The sequence below is a fragment of the Hyaloscypha bicolor genome (genome assembly GCF_002865645.1).
Source record: "Hyaloscypha bicolor E unplaced genomic scaffold K444scaffold_125, whole genome shotgun sequence".
Taxonomy (NCBI): Eukaryota; Fungi; Ascomycota; class Leotiomycetes; order Helotiales; family Hyaloscyphaceae; genus Hyaloscypha; species Hyaloscypha bicolor.
In genome coordinates, this window is record NW_020194627.1 from 953,275 (window position 1) to 977,926 (window position 24,652).

The following is a 24,652-nucleotide window of genomic DNA, read 5'->3' on the forward strand; positions in this document are numbered from 1 at the left end:
AGTTTGTAGGGGCGGATATGGTTGGTGATTGAATCGGTGTTGATCTTGATCTTGATGGTTGTTCGCAGCGGTTGGGAACATTGATGATGGAGAAAGAAGAAGAATGACGGCTGGGGAACGGCGGCCTTAAGTAAGGTTATTGTTGACTTGGACGTGTGCTCCTTCCTCCCCCGGCGGCACCATCGTCTCACGCAATGCTTGGACAATGGGCCCTTTAGTAAACTCGGTATCATTTCCGACCTTTGTATCTCTACATCTAATCATTGCTGATCAAGTCCGCTTCATCTTCGCCAGTAAATTCAGTGCGCTGCCTGCCAGTATGAAACCACACTGATCCTCGCTGAGCGTATGCTTAGTCTTGATAACCACCTCGCTCCCATCCTTTTTCTTAACCACCACCTTCACCTCTCCCTTCCCTCCACTCTTCAACACATCGTACAATCCCTCCGTACTAACCTCATCACACGCATTGATCTTCTCGTAATCCTCCCCATTCGCAAACGTCAGCGGGACGACACCTTGTTTCTTTAAGTTCGTTTCATGAATACGAGCAAAAGACTTCGCGAGAATCACCCTTCCGCCAAGAAATCGAGGTTGTAACGCAGCATGCTCTCTCGCTGATCCTTCACCATAGTTATCTTCCGCTACAACAAGCCACTCGATACCTTGATCCTTCCACTTTTGTGCAAGCTCAGGGATTCCGGATGTAGAACCATCGACGTCGTAGGCGACGTTTACTTCTCCAGTGGCGGCATTGGCGGCGCCGATAAGAGTGTTGGCTGAAATGTTAGGGAGATGGCCTTTGTATTTCAGCCAGGGGCCGGCAGCGGAGATGGTGTCTGTTGTGCACTTTCCAGTCACTTTGTATAGGACTTTGAGGCCGTGCAGGTCGTGATCTGGGAAGGGTGCGAAGGGCTCAAGGAGGGCAAGACGGTCAGAAGTGGGGGAGACGACGACCTGGGTTGACGGCGAGGGAGCTCCAGACGTTGGGAGGAAGTCTGGATTTCCGGTTTCGAAACCAAATTCTGGGAGTTCGGCGCCGCCTGGGGGTGAGAAGCGGAAGAGGTCTCCTGAGGGTGTGGTTATGGTGTCGGTTAAGGGGTTGAAAGATGTGGTGCCCGCATAAGACATTGCGGTTACGATTTCGGGGGAGGCGAGGAAGTTCATGGTTTCTGGGTTGCCGTCGTTGCGGCCTCGGAAGTTGCGGTTATACGAGGTGAAGATGGCGTTGCTATCTCCCTTCGAGATGTTATCTGTACGTTTCCATTGTCCAATGCAAGGTCCGCAAGCATTTGCAAGTACAATACCTCCAGCATCTTCGAAAGTTGACAAGGTGGAATCTCGATCGAGCGTAGCTCGTATTTGTTCACTTCCCGGTGTGATGAAGAAGTCAGTTGCTGGCTTCAGGCCTGCTGCTGACGCTTGCTTGACAAGATCTTCAGCACGCCTCATGTCTTGGTAGGAGCTATTTGTGCAGCTACCAATAAGTCCTGCGGATACAGTTTCTGGCCAATTATTTGACTTGACTGCCTTTGAAAATACTGATAATGGGGTCGATAGATCAGGGGTGAATGGCCCGTTGATGTGAGGTTCGAGCGTGGACAGGTCGATAGTGATCTCTTCGTCATAATGAGCGCCTTCATCTGCTCTGAGTAGGTTGTGTATTGAGGAAGACGAAGCGATAGTCTGTGCTTGGAGTGCAATGTACCGTCGGTGGGTCGATTCGAGGTATGAGATATGGCGTGTTGAGAATGGGAAGAGAGAAGTTGTGGCACCGACTTCAGCTCCCATATTGCACATGGTGGCCATGCCTGTACAACTCAACGAGTCCACTCCTGGTCCGTGATACTCGATGATGTAGCCAGTTCCACCACGGACTGTCAACTTCCCTGCCAGAGCCAGAATAACATCCTTCGGTGAAGCCCAGCCGCTCAATTGACCCTCCAATCTGACTCCCAGAATCTTTGGGGCTTTCAATTCCCATGGTGCGTCCACGAGAGCATCCACAGCGTCTGCACCACCAACACCAATTGCAATAGCTCCCAATCCACCCGCATTTGGGGTATGACTGTCGGTTCCCAGCATCATCAAGCCAGGTGCAGCATAGTTTTCTAGCACCGTTTGGTGGATAATTCCAGCTCCAGGTGGCCAGAATTCAATACCATATTTCTTCGCGGCGGACTCCAAGAAATCGAAGACCTCCTTGTTGCCCTTAATTGACTCCGGAAGATCAACATCTGCACCCCTCTCTCCAACAATCATATGATCGCAATGGATGCTAGCTGGAACAGCTGTGGAAGGTAGATTGCAAGTCATGAATTGTAGCAGTGCCATTTGCGCCGATGCATCCTGCATAGCCACCCGATCCGGCTTGAGTTTGAGATTTGCATTGCCTCTGATATTGAGCCCATTGTCCGTATTCGAAAGGAGTGCTTCTTCGGGGTTGTCCAAATGCGAGTATAAGATCTTCTCAGCCAAAGTGAGCTGCCTCGAAGACCCTAGCACCCGTCGTACTTCGTGCAATCGTTTGAGAAGCTTGGGATATGGAGGAGTTCTTGATTCGATGTCAGGTTTGTATGAGGCTGCAGGTTTAGTAATGACAGTCGCAAGGTTTCGTGTACATGGAGCCCTGGGGCGGGTCACTGGAGTCGAACTCTGTTTGCAGGTCAGTTAGCTAGAATCTGGCCGAAGGGGAGAGGCATATACCCTAATAGCAGACCTGCTACTACTCAGAAGTCCGCCCCTCATGATTGCTGAGTGTTGAAATGTGGAGTGGAGAGTGTCAGCGAGAGAAATTCTGCACAAGATCAACACAAAAACAGCGATATCGGGAAAACTTTTGGCATCTGAAATGGAACAACGCCGATTGGCTGGAGAAACGAAAATCCGGCAGGCGGAGATGACACTAAGAAGAACTCCAATCAATTCTGTGAACCTCTACCCCTTCCTGTAATCACTGCCGTGCCATGCTACCACTGTAGTAATCCATAACACTTGTTACTAAGTACAAAGAGCCGTAAAATGGCGTTCGACTAGCTGAAGGGCCGAAGGCAGAGGAAGTTTGCCTGTGCCCGGGAGCCAGCCCCCTCAGTTTCAACGAGCTTTGGATTCTCCGCAGCACACAATTTGTCTCTATTTAGAAGTAGGGAGACTTTCGCCATAGCTCAAGTATCAGTGGTGAAGAGAACAAAGAGTATTGAGCCGTCCAGGGCTCAGTGGTCCCACGCATCCCTGGGACGTAAAGTTTGACGATCCCACTCCAAAGCCTAGTTGATAGAGGCTATCCCATCATGGCCTCAATTGCCTTTGTTGCACTTCGTTCGAGGCTCTTGGATTGTTTGCAATATTTCGAGTTTTTCGTTGAGAGCTAGGGCTCCTATTCCGCGTCTAATGACAGGCTTCAAAGCTTGATTTTGAATTTTCGATATGTTCCGTTGAGGGCCCGGAAGAGATAGCTAGGAAGGCTTCTAGCCCAACTGATTGTACTCGATTCTACTTAGGGTTGCTGCTTCGCGCTAGCCGATGCAGGACAGTGCCGAGGCAATGAAGTCTCACGGTTGTGGCTGGGCTTGAAGATCGGATTTCCTTGCAGTTTCCATTGCTCCTCCAATGGAAGATTGGTGATTATTCCATGTATATGGCATCCAACCAGGGTTTACTTTGGTATTTGTTTCGAACAAATCAATTCCAAGGAAGAACGGCCGAGCGATGTTGCAACCTATTTCATGGTAGACCTATAGTATACCGTCAGTCTAGCCTTAGCTTTTAGCTGATGAAGGGGAGTTGCTTGCTGCAAATGAACGAGCGTGGAAGAGGACCATTGATCCGCGATGCACTTCCTCGAGAAATCTCGCAAAGCTGCCTTCTTTCTCTCTGTTGTTTCAAGCACTTTTCATACCAAGTTAGGCCTTTCAAGGAAGTTGCAAGGAGACGGAGAGAGCATGGTACCATAGCATTTCCAAGAGCGCTGGGATCACTGCTATTATTACGGCATGGACATCTTAACGTACTTGTCTCAGAAGCCGATTAATAGAGTACACAAGGCTGAAGGAGCCGATTTCCGAGTGGCCGCTTTTGGAAGCTCTTTTCGCCTAGCCTCTGGGCTTTCCACCTCCAGCTCCCAAACAAAACAAAGCGACTTGACTCGTCCCACCTCTTCTTCCACTGCAACCTAATTCCATCACCTTGATACGCACTCCTGAACTGCGCTTCAAAAACACCATCTCCACATATTCGAGATATCAAAGCTCATCACGCTTGGTTCTGTTCGTATCCCACGTTTCCCTATCCTGCCTCATTGTTCCAACCTCGCCTTGCACTTCGGTCACCACTGGCATTTCACCTGTTGTCTTACCTTCACACAAAGCGCCCTTCCTCTATTCGATCACTAACTCTCCACCTTGCAGGGGAAGCAGAGAATCCCTACAACCGCCATTGCCAGGAGCTCTCGGTCAATCGCGCTCTGGTGCCCAAAGTCAACATGGAGGCCAATTCAATTGGTGGAGATCGTCCCCCGGGCCAGGCACCCAAGGAGAAGAAGTGGTCGGATGCGGAGTTGGCGTTAATCCATGCTGCTATGATGGTAGAAACCAGCCTCAAACACGTCCGAAGGTCGCGTCTGCTAACTGAAGCAACAGGAGGAGCTTGGAGTTGGCCGCAAGGACACTCTGCCTCTCGATGATAAAGGTGTACAAATACAGGTCAGCAAGCCGGTCAAGAAGCAAATTGCAGATGATCCAAATGATCCGGCAGCCCGATGGAGAAGTAAGCCTGCCTAGCCAACTCTCCTGGACCGCCTTCTAACATTTTATAGATATCCAATTTGATGATGTCGATCCGGCCGAAGCCGAGCTTGATAGCATGTACGACGGACAGCTGTATCGCTTGAGGAAGGAGGCAATGAGTAACTCGCACCAACAAGGATTCTCCGACCGAGGTGGTCGAATCCCTAGTCGTGGCCGTGGTGGTGGAGCAAATAGAGGAGGTGGCAGTGGCCGTGGCGGCTCTAGCAGAGGTGGACATAATCCTGGACAGACAGGACGATCTGAGATACCAAAGTGTGTTCAAGCTCAGAAGGTGCACGAAGTCACGACTAATATGTTCACCTCTAGTGTTGCCTCACACCGTTCTGGTCGAACGCCGAAGACTTACTTCAATGATGCCAGACGCGGCATGAATAATCACGCGCGCATCGACAACTTGCTTGCTAAACTTCGTGCAGAAGCTACCAAAGCTGACGCCGAATACCAAGGCTCGCAGAAGAAGGGAGCAGACGCGCTGATCACTGAGCAACGCCAACAATCAGCAGCCAGTGCTTGCGCCTCAAAGAGACCTCAAGCGCCTACTACTATGCCTAAACATTCCCTCGCCAGCTCAGATGCTTTTCTGGCATATGCTGGGTTCAATAGGCCCCCACCAGCAAAGCCAGCCCCACCAAGCACTCCGCAATTACAACCTCGTCTATCTTCTCCAAGTGTAACCAGCAAGGAAATTCACGAAGCACCGGTCGGCCCAACAAAGGCTCGTCCTCCGCTAGCATTTCAGATTGCATTACCTACAAAGCTTCCAGCTCAGCAAAATGTTCAGCGTAATGCTGCGGAGGCAAAGAGCACTGCCTTTCATGATATTTTGGCCGAGGAGAACCAGCCCCACACCATCCAAAATGGAGATGTTGGCCTCGCAGGCTCACGTTGGGCCAGTACAGGCCCTGTGGCTGAGAGAACACCATCGACGACAGCGGCACCCCCATCCCCGGTTCTGCAAGCCAATACTCTCGCAACATATGGTCGTACTGTTTTGAGAGAGAACCAAGTTAAAGTCACCCAGGGCCGCAGTAAATTCACTCGTGGTACGGTTCGGCTCGTAAAGAACAATCCTCAGAAGGACAGATACTTCACAATTGAACTTGATGTTGAGGGCAAGAGTGTCCTGAAGCAGGAAATTCTTGACGATGACTCCTTCAGCTGTGAGAGTACGGTCCTCACATACAAATCAGAGAGAGTTGAAGATGGATCTGCGCCAACTCCTCTTGTTACTTGGGGTATCAAATTCCAAATGCCGTATCAAGCCTGGACCTTCTACAACGCAGTTGCCTCCAATCCTAATGCCCGCAATAGGCATAAGCAGCCCGATGATAACACGGCCTTCCAGTCTGGTACAAGTTCTGCCGCTGACACTCATAACGAACAACCCATGCCTGTCGAGGAATCAGATGCTGCACCTAAGGCTCGGGAATCCGTCTCTCTAAATGCTCCGGAGAATATTCGAGCCATCAACGCGGTCTTGCAGCCTGGGCATGCAAACCGGCTTCCTAAGTCAGCCGTGGATGCTGATACCCGGAGCACTGCGGCTTCTGCTGGCAGTGGTCCAATGAGCATTTCAGATAGCTCTCTGGACCTTCGACAAGAAGTTCTAGAACCATCTTACTCGCCTCAGCGAATTCCTTCATCGGAGTGGCCCTTGATCCAGCCAATGGCAGACTCCTCATCGGCGGGTCTTCTTGATAGGTATCAGCCCGGAGGCAGCTATAGGATTAGCAGTCAAGCCTTGAGTGAAATGAATGAGATTGCAGGTTTCCGGCCACTTGTTTCACTGCATGAACCTGAACCTGAACCTGAACCCGAACCTATTCTTCCGTGGATTCAAGCTCTCCTGAATATGGATGATACTCATCTTATTCAGACCACATTCGATCACTTCGAGGAGAGTCTAGAGGGACCATTTTTACACCAACTCTCAAACATGGTTGCCATGGATAATATTTCACCAGCGTTCCGCTTGACCGGAGGGGAGATACTGTCGTCACCAAAATACCAAGAAGCTTCAGAGAGCCTTGTTGGAAGTCGCCTTTGTCTCTCGGAGACATTCTCAATGATGCCTGATATTGTTACTATCCATTACACTTCTGAGAAGGCCAGAAAGGTTCTCAAGAAGGCTGTTGCTCATCGTGAGAGTCGGAATATGACTGAACATGGTGTAGCCTCCCAAATTCTTCCAGATTTCGAGAAACCTGAGAATGGACTGAGTCTCTCGCAGTATCGCGCTGATCCGGTCACGGTCCAGGCTCTGGAGCAGCCAAATACTACCAACACGGCCGGCAAGCTGAAGGCAGATGGCCCTCGAGTCACTTATTCCGCTGAAAAGCTTCTCAGCCTTCGACAGAATGTTTCCAGTTTCAGACATGAGAACGTTGAGAGAGAGGTAGTCGGCCACGTTGTTCAACTGCCAGGTGGAGCCAAGTCTATCAACCCAGCAAACATCATTGGACCAACTAAGAATGGTCTTCCAATTGTAGCCTGCCGAGATCAATTGGCAAGACAATCAGACCGTAACAATGTTGGCGGACCATCTTTCAAGCCGACCACAACTGTTAGAGGTTGGCAAGCATACTCTGTCGCAGAGTCTGGAGACCCAGCGGAGCCTTCACCCAATACACGACCAGTGAATGGACGTCCCAGTAGTCAACCCGTGGCAGTATCTACTCAGAAGCCAATGGTCCAAAGTACTCCTTCAGCCAATACTTTCGGAGTATCTACGCCTGTCAAGACTAAGCCAGTGGCGTCTCCAGCGGAGCCGGCTTATCCCTCTCAAACACAGGAGACTGATACGGCCCTCTGGGGTGCATTGATTACAACCGTCCGAGACAGACGGATTCAAGGACTGTCGAACACGAAGCCACAGACACCTCTGGTTTCTCCACGGGGTAGTGGACATGTCCCAACAAATTCCGAGTGTGATAGGCTTGCTGAAACATTTGAAGGGCTGAATTTGAGCAAGGAGCTGAAGGAAGCAACATCAACCCCAAATTCTCAACCTATTGCGGCCACTGATATGTCCATCGGTACTATTCAATCTCCTTCTAAGGATCCGCCTCCACCTGCATCGCCTCTCACATTGTATGAGGAGATTAAGGAAGCATTAGAGTCGCCCCTAACTTTGTTTTCTCGTCCTATGCCAAGGGCATCGACCGCACTGTCAAACTGTGTCGCCAACACAGTCAATTCTGATACTGACTCGGTCCCGCCTACTCCAACTTTGGCTGCGACCAATACCGCGGAGGTAAAGACTGAGAATTCAGCGGCTTTCCTAGTATCACCAATTGCTCAGGCACCTGCGATCCCGAGTTCTACTCCCTCCTTCCCTCTAGAGCATTCAGTAAAGACAGAGAGTCCAAACGTCAATCTCTCATCTGTCAACCCACCAGTTGCTAAAAAGAGAGAACCAACACCTTTAAAATTTGAGGTTCAACCGGAGGATGAGTCCAAAATCGACCTCACGGTGATCGATGAGTTGGCCAACTTGAACCAAGTAAGAGCAGCGACACCGATGAGCGACAATGCGAACACTCCCGAAACGGTTTTACCAGCGCCACAAATCTCTGAAAGGGCATTGCCATTCTTGCAGAATATCACCAACAAGGACCTGAAGGGTGCCCCCGGTCTGAAGGCTTCCAGGTGGGCGAATGAGCCTGTTGCTCACGCTCCGGTCCCTGGAGCACGACCAGCACCAATGACCACGTTTATCCCCACGATTCCGCATCCAGTTTATCCCTTTTATGCAAATGCTCCTCCGCAGGTTTTTGGTAATGCTTTTGCATCGCCACCATCGATTCATGCCCCGATCGTGCCCCCGGCTTTACAGACCGTTCTTGTTGTGGACCCTATGCATCCTGGCCACTTCATGGAAGTTACTGGTCTCCCCAAGGACCAAGTAGCTCAACCGGTACTTCCACTAATGACAATTCCACCAATGATGAGTCCTCCTGCGAGGCAGGGAAATGTTCAACATTTCCAACAAACACCGCCAGCCAACTTTGCGCCTCGACCAGACATGTACCGTGGCCACAAGTCAACTGGGTCTTCAGGCTCTGATTTGAATTTCAATTCTAGCAGTACACCATTCTCTCCTTCCAGAGGCCATGGTGCCAGTGCTATCTCCCCGCAACAGAGAACCGCATTGTCACCTGTTCGCCAGGGTGAGAATGTTCAAACCAAGCTGCAATCCCGTCTTAACAGCAGTTTGGCAGGCAGATCTCCAAACCGTCAAGCATGAGTTTGGTCGATGATTTTCTTTTCGGAGTGGCGAATGTTTGCTTGTTAGGCTTTCGACTAGCAAGCTGTTTGGTCTTGGTTGATGTGATTGCAATCTGGACCTAATTGGTGCTTCTGATCGATACTGGACGGGCAGGTTGAGATCATTTGTGCTTTGGCGAGAGACGAGAGGATGCATACCGAAGAAACGTGATACCAGGCTTCCGATAACGATATCAAGCGCTGCGCTGATGTACCACTCTAGTTTAGACTAGAACACCAAAAAAGCAATTTGTTTTGCAAACAAGTTTTCTTGTGCTGAAAGTAGAAATAACAAAGTTTTAAAAGTTTCGTGAAGTGAGAAAAGTGAGACAAGTGTAACTATAATAGGTCATTATTACACGCCAATCCTAGCATGAAGAAATGCGTTTCTATTTGGAAAGGCGAGCAGAGCTGCTTTGCCGGCAATATTTAGTGAGTTATAGCGAGTAAGGGTAAGTCGAAGGTAAGTAGATGAATTACGCTCAGGGGATCCCTTATAGCTCCCTTAAGAATCGATTACAGTTTTTATATTATCTATATATAGAATTTTGCAGATTCTACTAGCTACAGCATGGCTACCTCTCTAAGCCTATTAAGATACCATAACGGTAGCCATCCTCCGTCCCTTGTTATATTTATTAATGGTCCTTATCGGAGCCGATTTGGGCCCCTTTCATAGCCGAAGATGCCTCGCTTAATGCCCTTCTCAACCTCTCTTCAACTCCCCTCAAATAACCCAACCTGTATATAAGTATACGACTTCAATTTTCTAAGAGCTTATTTAACTGAGATACTACAGGAATTCGCGCGCGACAAAATGATTTTACATAGTTAATGATAAAGGTATAAAAGCGGCGCTACAAGTGCATCTGTCAACCAATCTGGGTCATTACCTTGCTGGTTTGCAATCCTATCAATACCATGGGAACTCCCCAACTCAGTTCCAATAAAGATCCATTATAATATCTGACATTAATGCTCTTTTCGCTGGATCGAGATTCCCATCCTCAATATCAACCTTTTTGCCTCGTTGTCAAGGTTGGGAAACATTTCCTCAGACCATTGTTCAAAAGCTTCGTTTGATTCGTCTTCTGCCACAGGCCCTTTAAGAGCGCTCCCGCTTCCTCGTCGTTGGTATGCTTCACGAGCGCATCCGGGAGCGGCCGAAGGCCGAAAGCAACTTGAACAAAATTATTGGCTCGGGTTCAATATCAAGTTTCTCAAAGTCCGGGTGAAAACGTTGGGCGCCGGTGATTACGTAGAGACACTAAGATGCATGATTAGCAAGATTGGTCTGGCCAAACCAAAGGTTGACTCACTAGAAGTGCAAAAAGAGAATACCTCCGAAGGTTTCCCAACACCCTTCCCTAATTCCCCTTCCGTGCTGCGCCACATGACGTTCCCCATCCTTTGGTTTAGGAGTTTTTGGCCTTCCAGTTTCAAAGCACAGTCCATATCACCCAATGCCACCTTTTCCAGCTGGAATTGACCCTTTTCGTCCACATACAGGGTGGGCAAAAACTACTCAAGCTACTCAAGCTACTCTAGAGTAGTCTTGAGTAGAGTAGAGTAGAGTTTGAGTAGCGTAATATAGTACTTGAGTAGAGTAGAGTAGAGTAGAGTACTGCTCTAGAGTAACTTAAGAGTAGTCACGTGAATGTAGTAAATCGGTATTTATTTAATTATTAATAAATAAATAAGATACCCATTAAGTAGCAGTATATAATTTAAACTAGAGCTTATATAAGGCTATTTAAATACTACTTTTTTTCTATAAAAAACAGATTTCCCTCCTCGGAATCTTTCTTTTCCTTCTTTTTTCCTTCTCTTTTTCCTTCTTCTAATTCGTCTTTAAATAACCCCCAGCTTTTTAAGCAAGATATTATCTTAATAGTACTCTTATTAAGTCTATTATATAATTTAGATATAATAAGAGCACCTTGAGAGAAGAGTTTGCCCTTAATAGCCGAGGAAGCCTAAGAATATATTATGGTTCTACCTTGCTTACCAAGCCTTGCCACTACTTGATTGGGCAGTGTAGTGGCGCTAGACTCGGGCCACCCCAGAGCCTTACCCAATTAGACCAGCATGTCACGTGCAACACCACGTGTAACGTCACGTGCGTACTACTCAACTACTCTAAAATATTCTAGAGTAGTTGAGTAGAGTATTGAGTAGAGTATGAGTAGTGAGAAATTTATTTGAGTAGAATATGAGTAGGGCCCACTACTCTACTCTACTCTACTCATTTCCCACACTGTCCACATACCAATTGAGAAAAACATTATTAGGCTTGACGTCTAGAGAAGGATAGGTCAGCGGACAATTATGGGCAAGGGCAACCGAATCTTGACGGTATTATGCCTAAGTGTATCCAATGCTTTGTATGAATATCGTTTAGCCCCAGCCAACCTCTTTCAGAATTGTCTTTCTTGCCTCTATCTGAAGGGCTGGATAATTCTCTACCAACGAAAGCAAATCGCTTTTGAAGTACTCGTAAACAAGTACATTTTTATTTTCATTGCCGTCTGTGTGGATTCGGAGGCGAAGATTATTACCAAACTCGTCTTTGAACTCCTGCAAGAGATCAAAGATTGACAGGGAAACAGGCTTTAGAATGAAGAGTTTGCCATTGCAGCTAGAATTATTTTCATTTAGTCAGTTATAATATTGACGAGAATACCAAGATCGAAAATGATTCTTGAACTTATAGTGTAAGTTGCATATCAGGCGCCAGTTTCGTAGGATGACGCTGGAGTAACTTTTGGCGCACATACTCGCGACCGGAGTGACCAACGAGAGTTGAAAACATCCTCACAGCTTTGAAAACACGAGCGCAGCAAAGAATCTTGGGGAGGTACCGTAGACTCACCAAGGGTAGAGGTAGGGGTGGGCAGGGTGGAAGAAAGAGCAGCTGATCGACTTTATAAGTCTAGTACAAACGTCCGCAACTTTTTAAAAGGTGACACAACCTAGAGCCGACTCGCTTAGCAAGCTACAATCGACTCTAAGGAATGTTCGTCACGTGACTTCAACTCCTCCCAACTTTAAAACTATATAATTTTAAAGTTTATAAAATAAAAGACTTACTTTTTTCTATAGATAGGCTTATAAAACCTTAATATTACTTATATAAAATAGAGTTAATTTCTAACTAAATTAGTTTAATTATTATAATTTAGCTTTTAATCTTACTAGCTAATATAATTACTTATATTTTATTATTTATATTCTATTACTTATATTCTATTACTTTCTAGATATATATAATATAGCTACTTTACTAGAAAAATATACTTAAAATATATTAGAAATATTTAAAAAAACTAAGCCTTTTATAAACTAGTATATTATAAGATATATATATTTCTTTATAGCCTTTTATATTCTAGTTTTCCCTTTTTTAGCTTTAAATTATTTTTATAAGAAATCTTTTATCTTGTTTTTTAAGCCCTAAATACTATATTTATAATAATATTTAAAGCTTATTTCTTTTAATTTTATAAAGAATTTTAAATAAATTAATTTAGAATTATTAGAAATATAAATATTTATTATACTTTATTACTTTATAGGTAAATTTAGTATTATATAACTATAATAACGCATATAACTAGCTAGTATTTAGAATACTAAAGCTTCTATACTTATAAGCTTTCTTTTTTAGTTTAGAATTCTCGAATTAAAAGCTATTTTATCTTATTTTCTAAGTTTAGAAACCCGGTTTTATAATAATATTACTAAAATAATAAAACCTTAAAAATACAAGTAATAGGCTTTAGAATAATAAAAGTAAAAAGCTTTAAAACCTTTAAAGAAATCAGATTTTTATATTTTTATAAATATATATTAGTAATATATTAAAAACTTTTTTAAAAAGCCTAAAAATTAAAAAATCTTATATAAAAACTATTTTTTAATTAAATTCTAAAGTAATAAGTATTTATAATTAATAATTTTAAGCTTTATTTTATAATCTTATAAGCTTTATTATTAGTTTACTAGTAATATATAATATTATTATATAGTTATAGAATACTATTTATATAAGATTAGTAAAGTTATTATTTAGAAATAAGAATTATAGTATTATAATATTAATATATAATTCCTAAATCTACTAAGCCTAATAGAAACTAGCTACTAGTTAAGTTATTTATAAAGAATAAGATTATATAATTATATCTTATATTCTATATCTTACTATTTATATTCTATTATTTATATCCCGAATTCTATAATTATATATATAACTCTTAAAGAAATAGCCATACTAATACTAGAACCTCTCTAAAAATACAAAAAATAGTACTTTTTTCTAATTATATATAAATTCCCTAATCTGGCCTAATATTAGATTTCCTAAATACTCTATATATCTATATTACTTTTTAAGGTTTTAAATATATACTAAAGGATATAGCCTTTTATATATAACTTTTTTTTCTATAATATTTTTCTATTTTATATATTTATTTCCTATTTTATTTATATTTAATTTATTTCTCTATATCTAATTATATTATATTTATATTAATTAAGTATTTGAAAGTATTTAATAATTTTAATTTTATTATAGAATTAGTAGAATATAATTCTTTTTTAATTTATTTAATTTCTGTAATCTTTTATTATTTATATATTTAGTAAAAATATATTATATTAATTATTAGATATTTCTTTTAAGTAATATCTAATTTAATAAAGCATTTATATAATAACTTCGAATTTATATAAATAACTAGTAAAAGTTCTATTTCTAGTATTTTATTAATTATTAATTTAATAAAAGTACCTATATAAAAACTATAAGCTATACTATAAAGTTCTAAAGCTAGAATACTTCTAATAACTCTCTTATATTTAGTAAAGAACTAGTAAATAATATTAATATATCTAGTTCTATTTACTAGAACTAGAATATATTTAATTTAAGAAAAAAGATCTTAATTATTTATAAATAAAATATTTATAAAAATAATTAAATATAAGAACTTCTTTACTAGATTTATAAATTTTAGTTCTCTAGTAATATTTTTAATTTATTATTAAATATATTTATTAAGTATTTTAATATTAGTTTCCGAAAATTTAATAGCTTAAATAATAATTAATAGATTATATAAAGCTTCTAGTTAATAGACTAATATTATATATATTTCTTTAGTATATTAGATAATATATTAATCTTTAATAAAGAGATATTAATATATAATATCTTTATTACTTATAATAATAGTATTCTTAATTAATATAATTTAAAGGTTTTTATACTAGTATTTCTATATAAGAGTAATTTTAGTAGTTTTTATATAAATAATACCTTTATTAAACTTGAGATTATAATTAAAAATAAAGTATTTATATTCTTTAGCTAAAAGCTTAGCTTTATAGAGCTTTAGTTACTTTGCTTTTATGAAATTATTATTTCTAATAAATAAGATATTATTAGTTTAAAGACTAATAATTCTAAATAGTTATTTATTATAGAAAAAGTAAAAGTTATAAGTTAATTATTTTATAGAGAACTTATTAATATAATAGAAATTGTAAATCTTAAACTAATAGTTTTTAGTTTCTAATATATTATATAATAGTTTTATAATTTTTAGAACTAAATTATTATTTAGATTTAGTTCTCTAGTAAGCTTATAGAATAAATTAATATAGAAATTATAATTAAGTAAAGTTATTAATTAGATATAAGCTTATAAGATATTATATAAATATAATTCTATAATATCTATTATTATAATAATAATACTAAGGATAATTCTCTAGCTAATATATTAAATAATAAATAATTATATTAATATTATATATTTCTTACTATTATTATAGGCTTAGATAACTAGTCTTAATTTCTTAAGTTTTTTCTTTATATCCTTATTTTTCATCTTATTAATAAACCGGGAATTAAAGATATATACTTTCTTTAATACCTGAGATCTGGAAATAACCTTAAATATATTCTTTTTCAGGAAGCTAATAACTTTAATTTAATAGAAATCCTTATATAATTCGTTATTTTATAGAAATACTATAATATCCGGAATTTTATAAAAGTATTCTCTATTATATTTTAGTAAAATAGTAGGAATAATAAGAGAAATTATATCTATATTACTTTTAGTCTTATTATTAGGTTCGAGAATAGGTATTATAATTCAGCTTTTGACCTTATTAGCTAATATAATTAGCTAATATAGTTGCTTATATCTCGTTACTTATATCCTATTACTTTCTAGATATATATAATATAGCTATTTTACTAAAAAAGTATATTTGGAATATATTAGAGATATTTAGAAAACTAAGCCTCTTATAAACTAGTATACTATAGGGTATATATACTCTTTTATAGCCTCCTATATTCTAGTTTTCTCTTTTTTAGCTTTAAATCGTCTTTATAAGAGACTTTTTACCTTGCTTTCTAAGCCCTGAATACTATATCTATAATAGTATTTAAAGCTTACTTCCTTTAATTTTATAAAGGATTTTAAATAAACTAATTTAGAACTATTAGAAATATAGGTACTATTAAGATAACGGAACCTCAGAAATATAAGTAATAAACTTTAGAATAATAAAAGCAAAAAGCTTTAGAACTCTTAGAAAAATTAGGTATTTATACTTTTATAAATATATACTAGTAGTATATTAGAAATCCTCTCAAAAACCCGAAAATTAAAGAATCTCGAATAAAGGCTACTCTTTAACTAAGTTCTAGAGTAATAGATATATATAGGCTAGTAACCTAACTATTACCCTTAAGTTCTATCCTATAATCTTATAGGCCCTATATATATACTAGTAATAAGACTATTAGGGAGAATATAATAGAGGAAAAGTATAATAGATTAATTTCCCAGGATACTATATAACTAGAAACTATATTAACTTCTGCTAAGGCTTCTAGTAAAGCTTCTACTAGTTTAGATTATCCTATTAGTAGCCCTTTCCAAACTAAATATCCTATTAGTATTTCTGGAAAATTTATAAATAAGTTTATAGAAATAGAACCCTTTATTTTTATTATAAAGCTTCTAGATACTAATAATTATATTACTACCGGAGAGTTATATAAATAGGCTAAGAAGCCTAATCTCTTACTCTTAGATATTAATATTATTATAAAGAGTTACTAGAAGAATATCTAGAAAGCCCTTTTATATAAGAATACCTATAGTTATAATAAAGCTATTTTCGAGAATACTAAGCTTTATAATACTAAACTCGAGAATAATATTAAATATTATATAGCTATAGTAAATTGGTTTATAATAGTTCTAGCTACTTCTATTTTATTTACTCTAAACCTCTTTTTAAAGAATTCCGAATTATCTTTTACCTATTTCTGTCTAAGATTCCCTATATCTTATATTTTCTTTAGAAATACTAGAATTACTAAGCTTCTAGATCTAATTTTCTTTATTAGAGATTATACTATTTTTAATAACTAGCTAGTCCAGATTAAGAATAAGCTATAAGGAAATACTAATTCGTATCTTTCCGAGAATCTCAAAATTATCTATATTTCTAGTAGATTTACTAGTAATACTCTTATCCTAACTAACTCTTATATAGATAAAAATAGTCCGAATTAGTATTATTAATTCTTAAAGCTTTACTTTTACCTAAAGAAGCTATATTCTAACCTAAATAAAATATAAAATACTTACTGCGATTTTAGTAAGCTTTAGATATATTCTAATTAAATATTTTAGAAGTTTTATATTTTTTTTTATAACTATTTATAAAAAGCAATATTAGTCTTTAAGATATTAAATATAAACTAAATAAGAAGCTCTTACTAAAGCTCTAGAAGTTCATATATATATATTATAATAATTCTTCTATTAATACTACTTACTTTACTTAGTACTATACTATTAATAATTAGTAAATTAAGGTTATATATAAAAAGACTAAGGAATATAAGAAAATAAAAACTATTTCTATTAAGTTTATTTCTGGTATTATATCCCTATATATTTCTAAGAAGTATATTTCTAAAAAGTATATTTCTAAGAAAGAGTCTAAAAAGCCTATATTAATTATTCTTATTAAGTATATACTTTCTTATAAATATAAGTAATATCCTATAAAAACCAAAGATCTCTCGATTATTAAATACTATAACTATAACAAGTTCGGCTATTATATTAGATACTATTCGGTTTTATATAATAAGGAAACTAAGATAGCTCTTTCTAGAATTAAGCCAGACTTAGTTTCTATTTTACCGGAATATACTATTCTAGTAAAATATTTAGAGGATTTGAATTCTAATTCTAATATAAAACCAGAAAACAAGTATCTTTAAAGAAAGTCTTTATTTTAGGGACTTATAGTATGAATTTAATAAAGATTAACTTGATTTATGTAATAGGAGAAGATATTCTTATAATACTCTATACTATTAGTATAAATAAATTAGGAATTAAATCTTCTTTTTTATTAATACCAGAGCTAATAGTTATACTTTTATTAATATAAAGCTTACTTAGCTTATAAAGTAATTCTTAAAAATAAAACTATAATTTATTTTTTTACCCTATATTATATATAGTTTTAATAAAAAGCTAGCTAAGTTTACTAAGAAATATATAGAAGTCTTATTTCTAATTAATAAATAAAATATTAATATATCTATAATTATCTTAAATTTTAGAGATTATAATATTATTCTTAGTAGAAAATAGGTAATATATATTAATATTCTAGTTAATTATAGAAGATATAGGCTTATATAGCTAAAGAATAAGCCTAAATCTATATAATTCGGTTATATTATTAGTATTTCTTAGTAATAGCTAAAGAAATAATCTAATAAGAAATATTAAAAAAATACTAATTAATAAAATTCTATTATAAGCTTTTTCTAGAAACTTTTTATTCTCAAGTAATTTTCCTTTTTTTATACTAATTAAAAGAAATTATATAAGACTATAGAAAAGGAGCTTTTATAGCCTAATTAAGATATAATACCTAAATAAAAGTTAAAGAAATAAGAAAAGGTCCTTAATAAAAAGCAAATATTAGATCTAGCTATTCTTATTTCTATAGTATTTAATTATATAGCTAAGAGGGAAGATAATATTATTAGTTAAATCTCTATTTATAAGATTAATAAAGAGCTTAAAGCTCGGAAAAGAGAAGCTATCTCTGGCCTAGAGAATTAATAACTAGGAGAAATAAAGCTTTAATAGCTATAGAGGATATTATTTCTAGAACTTAAGAAATATATTTCTGTTTTCTCTAAAAAGAAATCTAATACCCTTTCTTCCTATAGATTATATAATTATAAGATCTAGATTAAAGGCCTAAAAGAAATTAAGAGTATTAGATATTAACCTCTTTAGTAATAGTTTACTTAAAAGCTTCTAGAAATTAAGTATTTCTTGAAAGAAAATCTAACTAAAAGCTTTATTAAAGCTAGTTAGGCTTCCTTTACTTTACTAGTTCTTTTTATAAAGAAAGCAAATAGAGATTTATACTTTTATATTAATTTCTACTATCTAAATAATATTATCTAGAAGAATTAATATTTCCTTTTACTTATTAATAAGACTTTAAATTAATTATCTAAAACTAAGATCTATACTAAATTAGATATTTACTAAGCTTTCTAGTATATAACTATAAATCCGGACTCTTAGGAGCTAATAATATTCTATATCTACTATAAAGTATATAAATATAATATTTTCTAGAAAGGCCTTATAAATAGTCCAGTTATATATTAATATTATATAAATAATATATTCTTTAAATATCTAGATAATTTTTATATAATATACCTTAATAATATTTCTATTTACTTAGAAGACCTAGTAAAATATAAATAGTATATATAAAAAGTACTAGACTACTTATATCTTACTAGCCTCTAAATAAATATTAAGAAATCGGAATTCAAAATTATATATATAAAGTATTTAGGCTTTATTATTTCTATATCTAGTATTAAAATAGATTCTAATAAAGTTAAAGTAATATATAACTAGTAATTCCTAAAGATAATTAAAAATATATAGTTTTTTCTCGGCTTCTATAATTTTTATAAATACTTTATTAGAGAATATAAACGGATTATTAGATCTTTTATCTTATTTATAAAAAAGAATATTTTCTTTAAATAGTCCGAATAATATCGAGAGGCTTTTATTTACCTAAAAAAAGCTATAATTTCTATCCTAGTTCTATAATACTATAATTCAGATCTGCTTATAATAATAGAAATAGATATATCTAAAGAAGTAATTACTAGTTTACTTTTTTAATAAAATCCGGAAATAGACTTTTAGTATCCTATAATTTATTTTTCTAAAACTATATTTCTAATAAAGCTTAATTATAATATATATAATAAGAAAATACTTGCTAGAGTATAAATACTAGAGAAATAGAGAGCTAAGCTAGAAAGTCTTTAGGATACTTTCTTTAAAGTTTACTCTAATTACTATATCTTAAAATACTTTATAATTACTAAAAAGCTTTCTTTTTAATAAGCTAGATAGGCTAAGCTTTTATTCTACTATTATTTTAAGCTTATATATTATTCTAAAAAATTAAATAAATAAATAGATACTTTATTATAAAAATAAGATAAAATAGATATTTAGGACTAGATTAAGAAAAAGCTATAAACTCAAATACTTCTTTCTAAAAATAAGATTAATCCGGAGATTATCTATAACTTATAGCTTATAGTAATACTTTATAAAATCGGCTTATTTAATCCGGAATTCGATTCTAAAAATAAAATATATACTAAAGACTTTCTAGAGGAAAATACTTCTATTAGAGATATAATTCCTCTAAAAGAAAGTATTTTCTTAGAAGTTTTACTAGTAAACTCTATTATAATAGCCCCTATAAAAGTACTATTAGAAGCTTATATCGAGTATAATAGTTTATAACTTATAAATAAGATTCTATAAAATAATTATATATTACCGGATCTAGAAAAGCTATATATAATAGCCTAAGCCAAAAGTAATATCTAGATACTATAAAACAGCCTCCTTTTATACTATAGAAAACTTTATATTATAGAGAATAAAATAACTTCCGGATTACTTTTATAGATTACTCTAATTCATAAAATATATAATAAATTTCTTTTTGGATATCCTAAATATATAAAGTTCTATTAACTATTAAAAGAATAATATTACTAGTTATTTATAAATAAGGATATTAATTAATACTATAGTAATTACTATATTTATAGGAGATTATATATATTTAGAAATAAGAAGCCTGGTTTACTTTATTTCTTTCTAGTTTCTAATTACTTCTAGTAATATATTATAATAGATTTTAAAAGCTATCCAGAAGGTAAATTAGGTTATAATATAATTACTATATTTGTAAATTACTTATCTAAGTATCTAATTATAATTCCCGTATAAGATATAATTATAGCCAAATAGCTAGTATCTTTATTTTTATTTTATATAATATATTAAATAGGTATTTCAGAAATAATTATATTAGATTAGGAACTTTAATTTATATTCGATTTTTAAAGCGAATTCTATATAAGAATTAGTATAAAGCTTAAGCTCTTAATAATTAATTACTCCTAAATAAACAAATAAATAAAAATTATTAATTAGTACTTTAATTAGAAATTATATTTATATATTAACTATTATTAGGATAACTAGAACAAATAAGTTACTATAATTAATTATTAATAAGCCTCTCTTTAGTATAAAACTATTAGCTAGTTCCTGTTTATAACTAAAAAGAACTATAAGCCTTATATTTCTCTAGACTAGAACTTCCCTATTAAAGCTAATTTACCTAAAGAAAAGCTAAATAGAAATAAAGCTAAAGTATTAGTAAATTAATTATATAAATTATAATAACTTACCTAAGGTAATATAGAATAAGTATAAGAATAATATATAATATAAGCTAATAAATACCGTTATCTAATTAATTTCAAAGTCGGAAATAAAGTATAGATTATTATAAAATACTAGAAATCTAATTATCTGAACTAAAAGCTAAGAAACTAAATAGAAGGCCTATTTGAGATTCTAGAATAGTATAATTACTTATTTCTCTTAAAACTACCAGAAACTATAAAGATATACCTAGTTTTTTATATAAAGAAACTATAAAAAGACTCTTAGAATTCTTTACTAAGTTAAGTAAACCCGGAACTACCCCTATTAATACTAGAGAATAGCAAATAAAAATATAGTATTAAGCGGGTTATTATAGTTAAGCTAGTAAAAAATAAGCTAAAGTATAGAATTCATTAAGTTAGTTAGAATAAGAATCTAATATAATATCTAGCTTTAGTACTAAGTAATAGTTTCCTGGTTTTATAAAATTTCTATAATAATAATATTAATATACTAAAACCTTTATAAAATCTATAATATTAGCTAAACTATATAAAAAACAATACTTATCTAGAATTATATAGAAATAATAATAAATTCTTCTAAGTTATATAGTAAAGATACTAGTCTTTTATATATAATATTTATATTTGAAATACTAGTTTATTTTAGGAAGAAAAATAATATGAAATTAAATAGATTAATAGCTTTTATAAAACTTAGAAATAAGTTTATTTTAAAGAAAAAAGTAATATTATAATTTAGCTTTTAATCTTATTAGCTAATATAATTAGCTAATATAATTACTTATATTCCGTTATATATATCTTATTACCTATATTTTATTACTTCCTAGATATATATAATATAGTTGCCTTATTAAGGAAATATATTTGAAATATACTAGAGATATTTAGAAGGCTAAGCCCCTTATAAACTAGTATATTATAGGATATATATACTTTCTTATAGCCTCCTATATTCTAGTTTTCTCTTTTTTAGCTTTGAATTGTCTTTATAAGAGACCTTTTATCTTACTTTTCAAGCCTTAAATACTATATCTATAATAATAGATTCAGATTTAAGGCTATTAGTAATAACTTTAATATCTCTTATATAAAAGGGCTTTATAGAAATTAAATAGAAGATAATATTATTATATAATAGAGCTAGTATATAATTCTTTCTATTAATAGCTACTAGCTTATATAGTCTATTCTAATTACTAGATTAACTAGTATTTCTTTTATACTAAATAAGAATATTTGAATTTAGAAATAGTTTATAAATATTAGTAATACTAGAACTATTTCGGGTATTTAAAGTATTTATAATTTAATATCTAACTTAAAGCTTCTGAATTTCTACTATTACTTTCTTAAATATTACTAATTACTATAATATAATAAGTAATAAAATATTATATTTAGTTATTTAAAATAAAATACTATAAACTAAAAGAATTAGAATAATACTATTAGGTTTAATAGAATTATTAATAGCTTTAAAAGCTATTTAAAGTATAATATTCTTATTAATTCTATTAATTTTAGCTATAATAATAAGATAAATATATTAGATTAGGCTATAATAGTATTTTATAATTCGAATAAAGTTATAAGCTTTTATAGAAATAATCTTAATCTTAGTTCCTATAGTATTTATAAGCTAAGTAAACTTCTTACTAATAAACTACTTTCCGATATCTATTATAATCTAATTAGAAAGGCTTAAATAATTATTAATCTAGTATTATTTAAGTATATTTCAGGTATATATTATACTAATATTTTAGAGTTATTAGCTAGCTTAATATTAAGTACCTTTATTAATAATATAAAATATAAGCTTATTAGAAATATAGAAAATATTAATAATAATAAAATAATTAAAGCTTATATTATCTTTTAGATTAAACTTAAATTATTCTAATAATTAGTTATATTTCTAGTATTACTTATAGTATTTTATAAGATATTTAAAGGCTTCTATATTAATATTATAGTCTACTTATTATTATAGACCTATAAAGAGAGCCTATAAATAAGGCATTTATAAGAGAACTATTTATTAAGAAAATTAAGCTAAGAAGAAAAGAAAGTCTTAAGCTAAGATTCCTTAAATATTTATAGTTCTTTATTTATAACTTGGCCTAATAAGGTTTAGTATCCTAAATTTTCTAGAATATAGCTTCTTTTAGCTTTATTATATATAATTATTATATAATTCTAAATATTAGATACTGGGCTCAGATATTAAATACTAGATATTAGACTAAATAAAATATAAAATTATAAAATTATTTTCCTTTTTAGAAAAAGCTTATTTTTAAATAAATAAGTATTATAGAATTATTATTTAAATTATTATAGTTTTTTATCCTATTTTTCTAGGCTTATATCTAGTTAACTAGTTTTTTTTAGTAAGCCTAACTATAGTTAATTAGCCAAGTAGTAGTCTTATAGCTTATAGGAAAAGTATTTTAAATTAGAAGCCAAATACTAGTTAAGGTCTTTATTATATCTAACCTAACTAATTATATATAAGAGCTTTTCTTATTTTATCTTTAATACTAGAATATCTTATATTTTATATTCTTGGTTTATTATTACTTGAATTAGTAAAAGTAATTTATTTTTCTAGCTAGATAATAAATTATTAGTAGTTTTATATAAATAATTAGAAGAAAATATATTATAAATTTTAATATTTTTAGGTAATTTAATTTTATAAAAGTTACTAACTTAATATAAAATCGAGTAAGACCCGGCTATTTAGTAATCTAGCTTATAGCTAGGGTATTATGTTTTCTATTTCTTTATTCATATATATATCTTATTTCTTATTTTGAAATTTATAAAATAATATTTAGTATTAGTATATTTCTTTATTTTCTTTTATATTTATTTTATATTTTCCTTATTTTTCTTTATAGTATTTTCTATTTATCTAATAATCTATTAAGCCTTTATTTTATTTAGCTTATTTTAGGATATAGTTATTAGAATTAACTAGTTAAAGAAAGTTTATAAAAGCTTATTATTAAGGAATTTATATAGGAATATATTAATAAAGCTATATAGAAAAATAAATTAAATATAATTAATTATTAGTAAATACTTATTTTAGTTATTTTAGTAATATATAATATATAAATATAATTATTAATTAATATATTAGTTTATAATTTCTGTTTATTTATTAGTTTATAAATAATATATTATTAATAGCTTTAGCTTTATATCTAGAATTCTATTAAACTTTTTCTAGAATACTAATATAAATTATAGATTATAATCGGAAATAATAGAAGCTAAAAGGCTATAGTAATAATAAATAATTCAGAGATATATCTTTATTATATTCTCTATTATAGTTATTTTATAATAAGATATAAAAATGGCTTACTTATTTAATTAATTAATTATAATATATATAGTATTATAGCCAGACTTTAAGTTAGGTATTAACTTGAAATCTATTATAATATATTATTATAAGTAGTCCGGAACTAGTAAAAAGTAAAATAAATCAGAAATCTTATTTCTTAGAATATTTATTTATTTATATAATTAGTAGTTATAAATATATTAAATAATATTATATTATATATTTTTCTAGTAATACTATAACTATAATAGTTTATATATCTTGTTTTTACTAGAATATATTATAGAGACTTAATTATAAGTCTTAATTATTAAATCTATATAT

At 33.1% G+C, this 24,652-nt stretch overlaps 4 protein-coding genes across 4 annotated transcripts; 2 read left to right on the forward strand and 2 right to left on the reverse strand.

Annotated features, from left to right (window-relative positions):
* Nucleotides 1-270: 270 nt before the first annotated feature.
* On the reverse strand, nt 271-2,748 carry K444DRAFT_633671 (putative aconitate hydratase 2; the record flags this gene model as incomplete). The annotated part of the gene is made up of 2 exons (XM_024883645.1): nt 271-2,655; nt 2,707-2,748. 2 exons carry the CDS (start codon nt 2,746-2,748, stop codon nt 271-273), a joined length of 2,427 nt encoding a protein of 808 aa, XP_024732451.1.
* Nucleotides 2,749-4,406: 1,658 nt separating this feature from the next.
* On the forward strand, nt 4,407-5,145 carry K444DRAFT_666754 (uncharacterized protein; the record flags this gene model as incomplete). Its single annotated transcript, XM_024887217.1, has 4 exons — nt 4,407-4,582; nt 4,638-4,764; nt 4,814-5,057; nt 5,112-5,145. Coding segments are annotated over exons 1-4 (507 nt in total), but the record flags the coding sequence as incomplete, so codon positions are not given.
* Nucleotides 5,146-6,444: 1,299 nt separating this feature from the next.
* On the forward strand, nt 6,445-9,344 carry K444DRAFT_617236 (uncharacterized protein). Its single transcript, XM_024881080.1, has one exon. It carries the CDS (start codon nt 6,472-6,474, stop codon nt 9,049-9,051), a length of 2,580 nt encoding a protein of 859 aa, XP_024732453.1. The 5' UTR covers nt 6,445-6,471; the 3' UTR covers nt 9,052-9,344.
* Nucleotides 9,345-10,008: 664 nt separating this feature from the next.
* On the reverse strand, nt 10,009-11,883 carry K444DRAFT_645720 (uncharacterized protein; the record flags this gene model as incomplete). The annotated part of the gene is made up of 8 exons (XM_024885111.1): nt 10,009-10,051; nt 10,090-10,191; nt 10,253-10,338; nt 10,413-10,592; nt 11,337-11,371; nt 11,436-11,451; nt 11,484-11,709; nt 11,834-11,883. The coding sequence occupies 8 exons, from the start codon at nt 11,881-11,883 to the stop codon at nt 10,009-10,011; spliced, it is 738 nt and encodes a 245-aa protein (XP_024732454.1).
* Nucleotides 11,884-24,652: the final 12,769 nt, after the last annotated feature.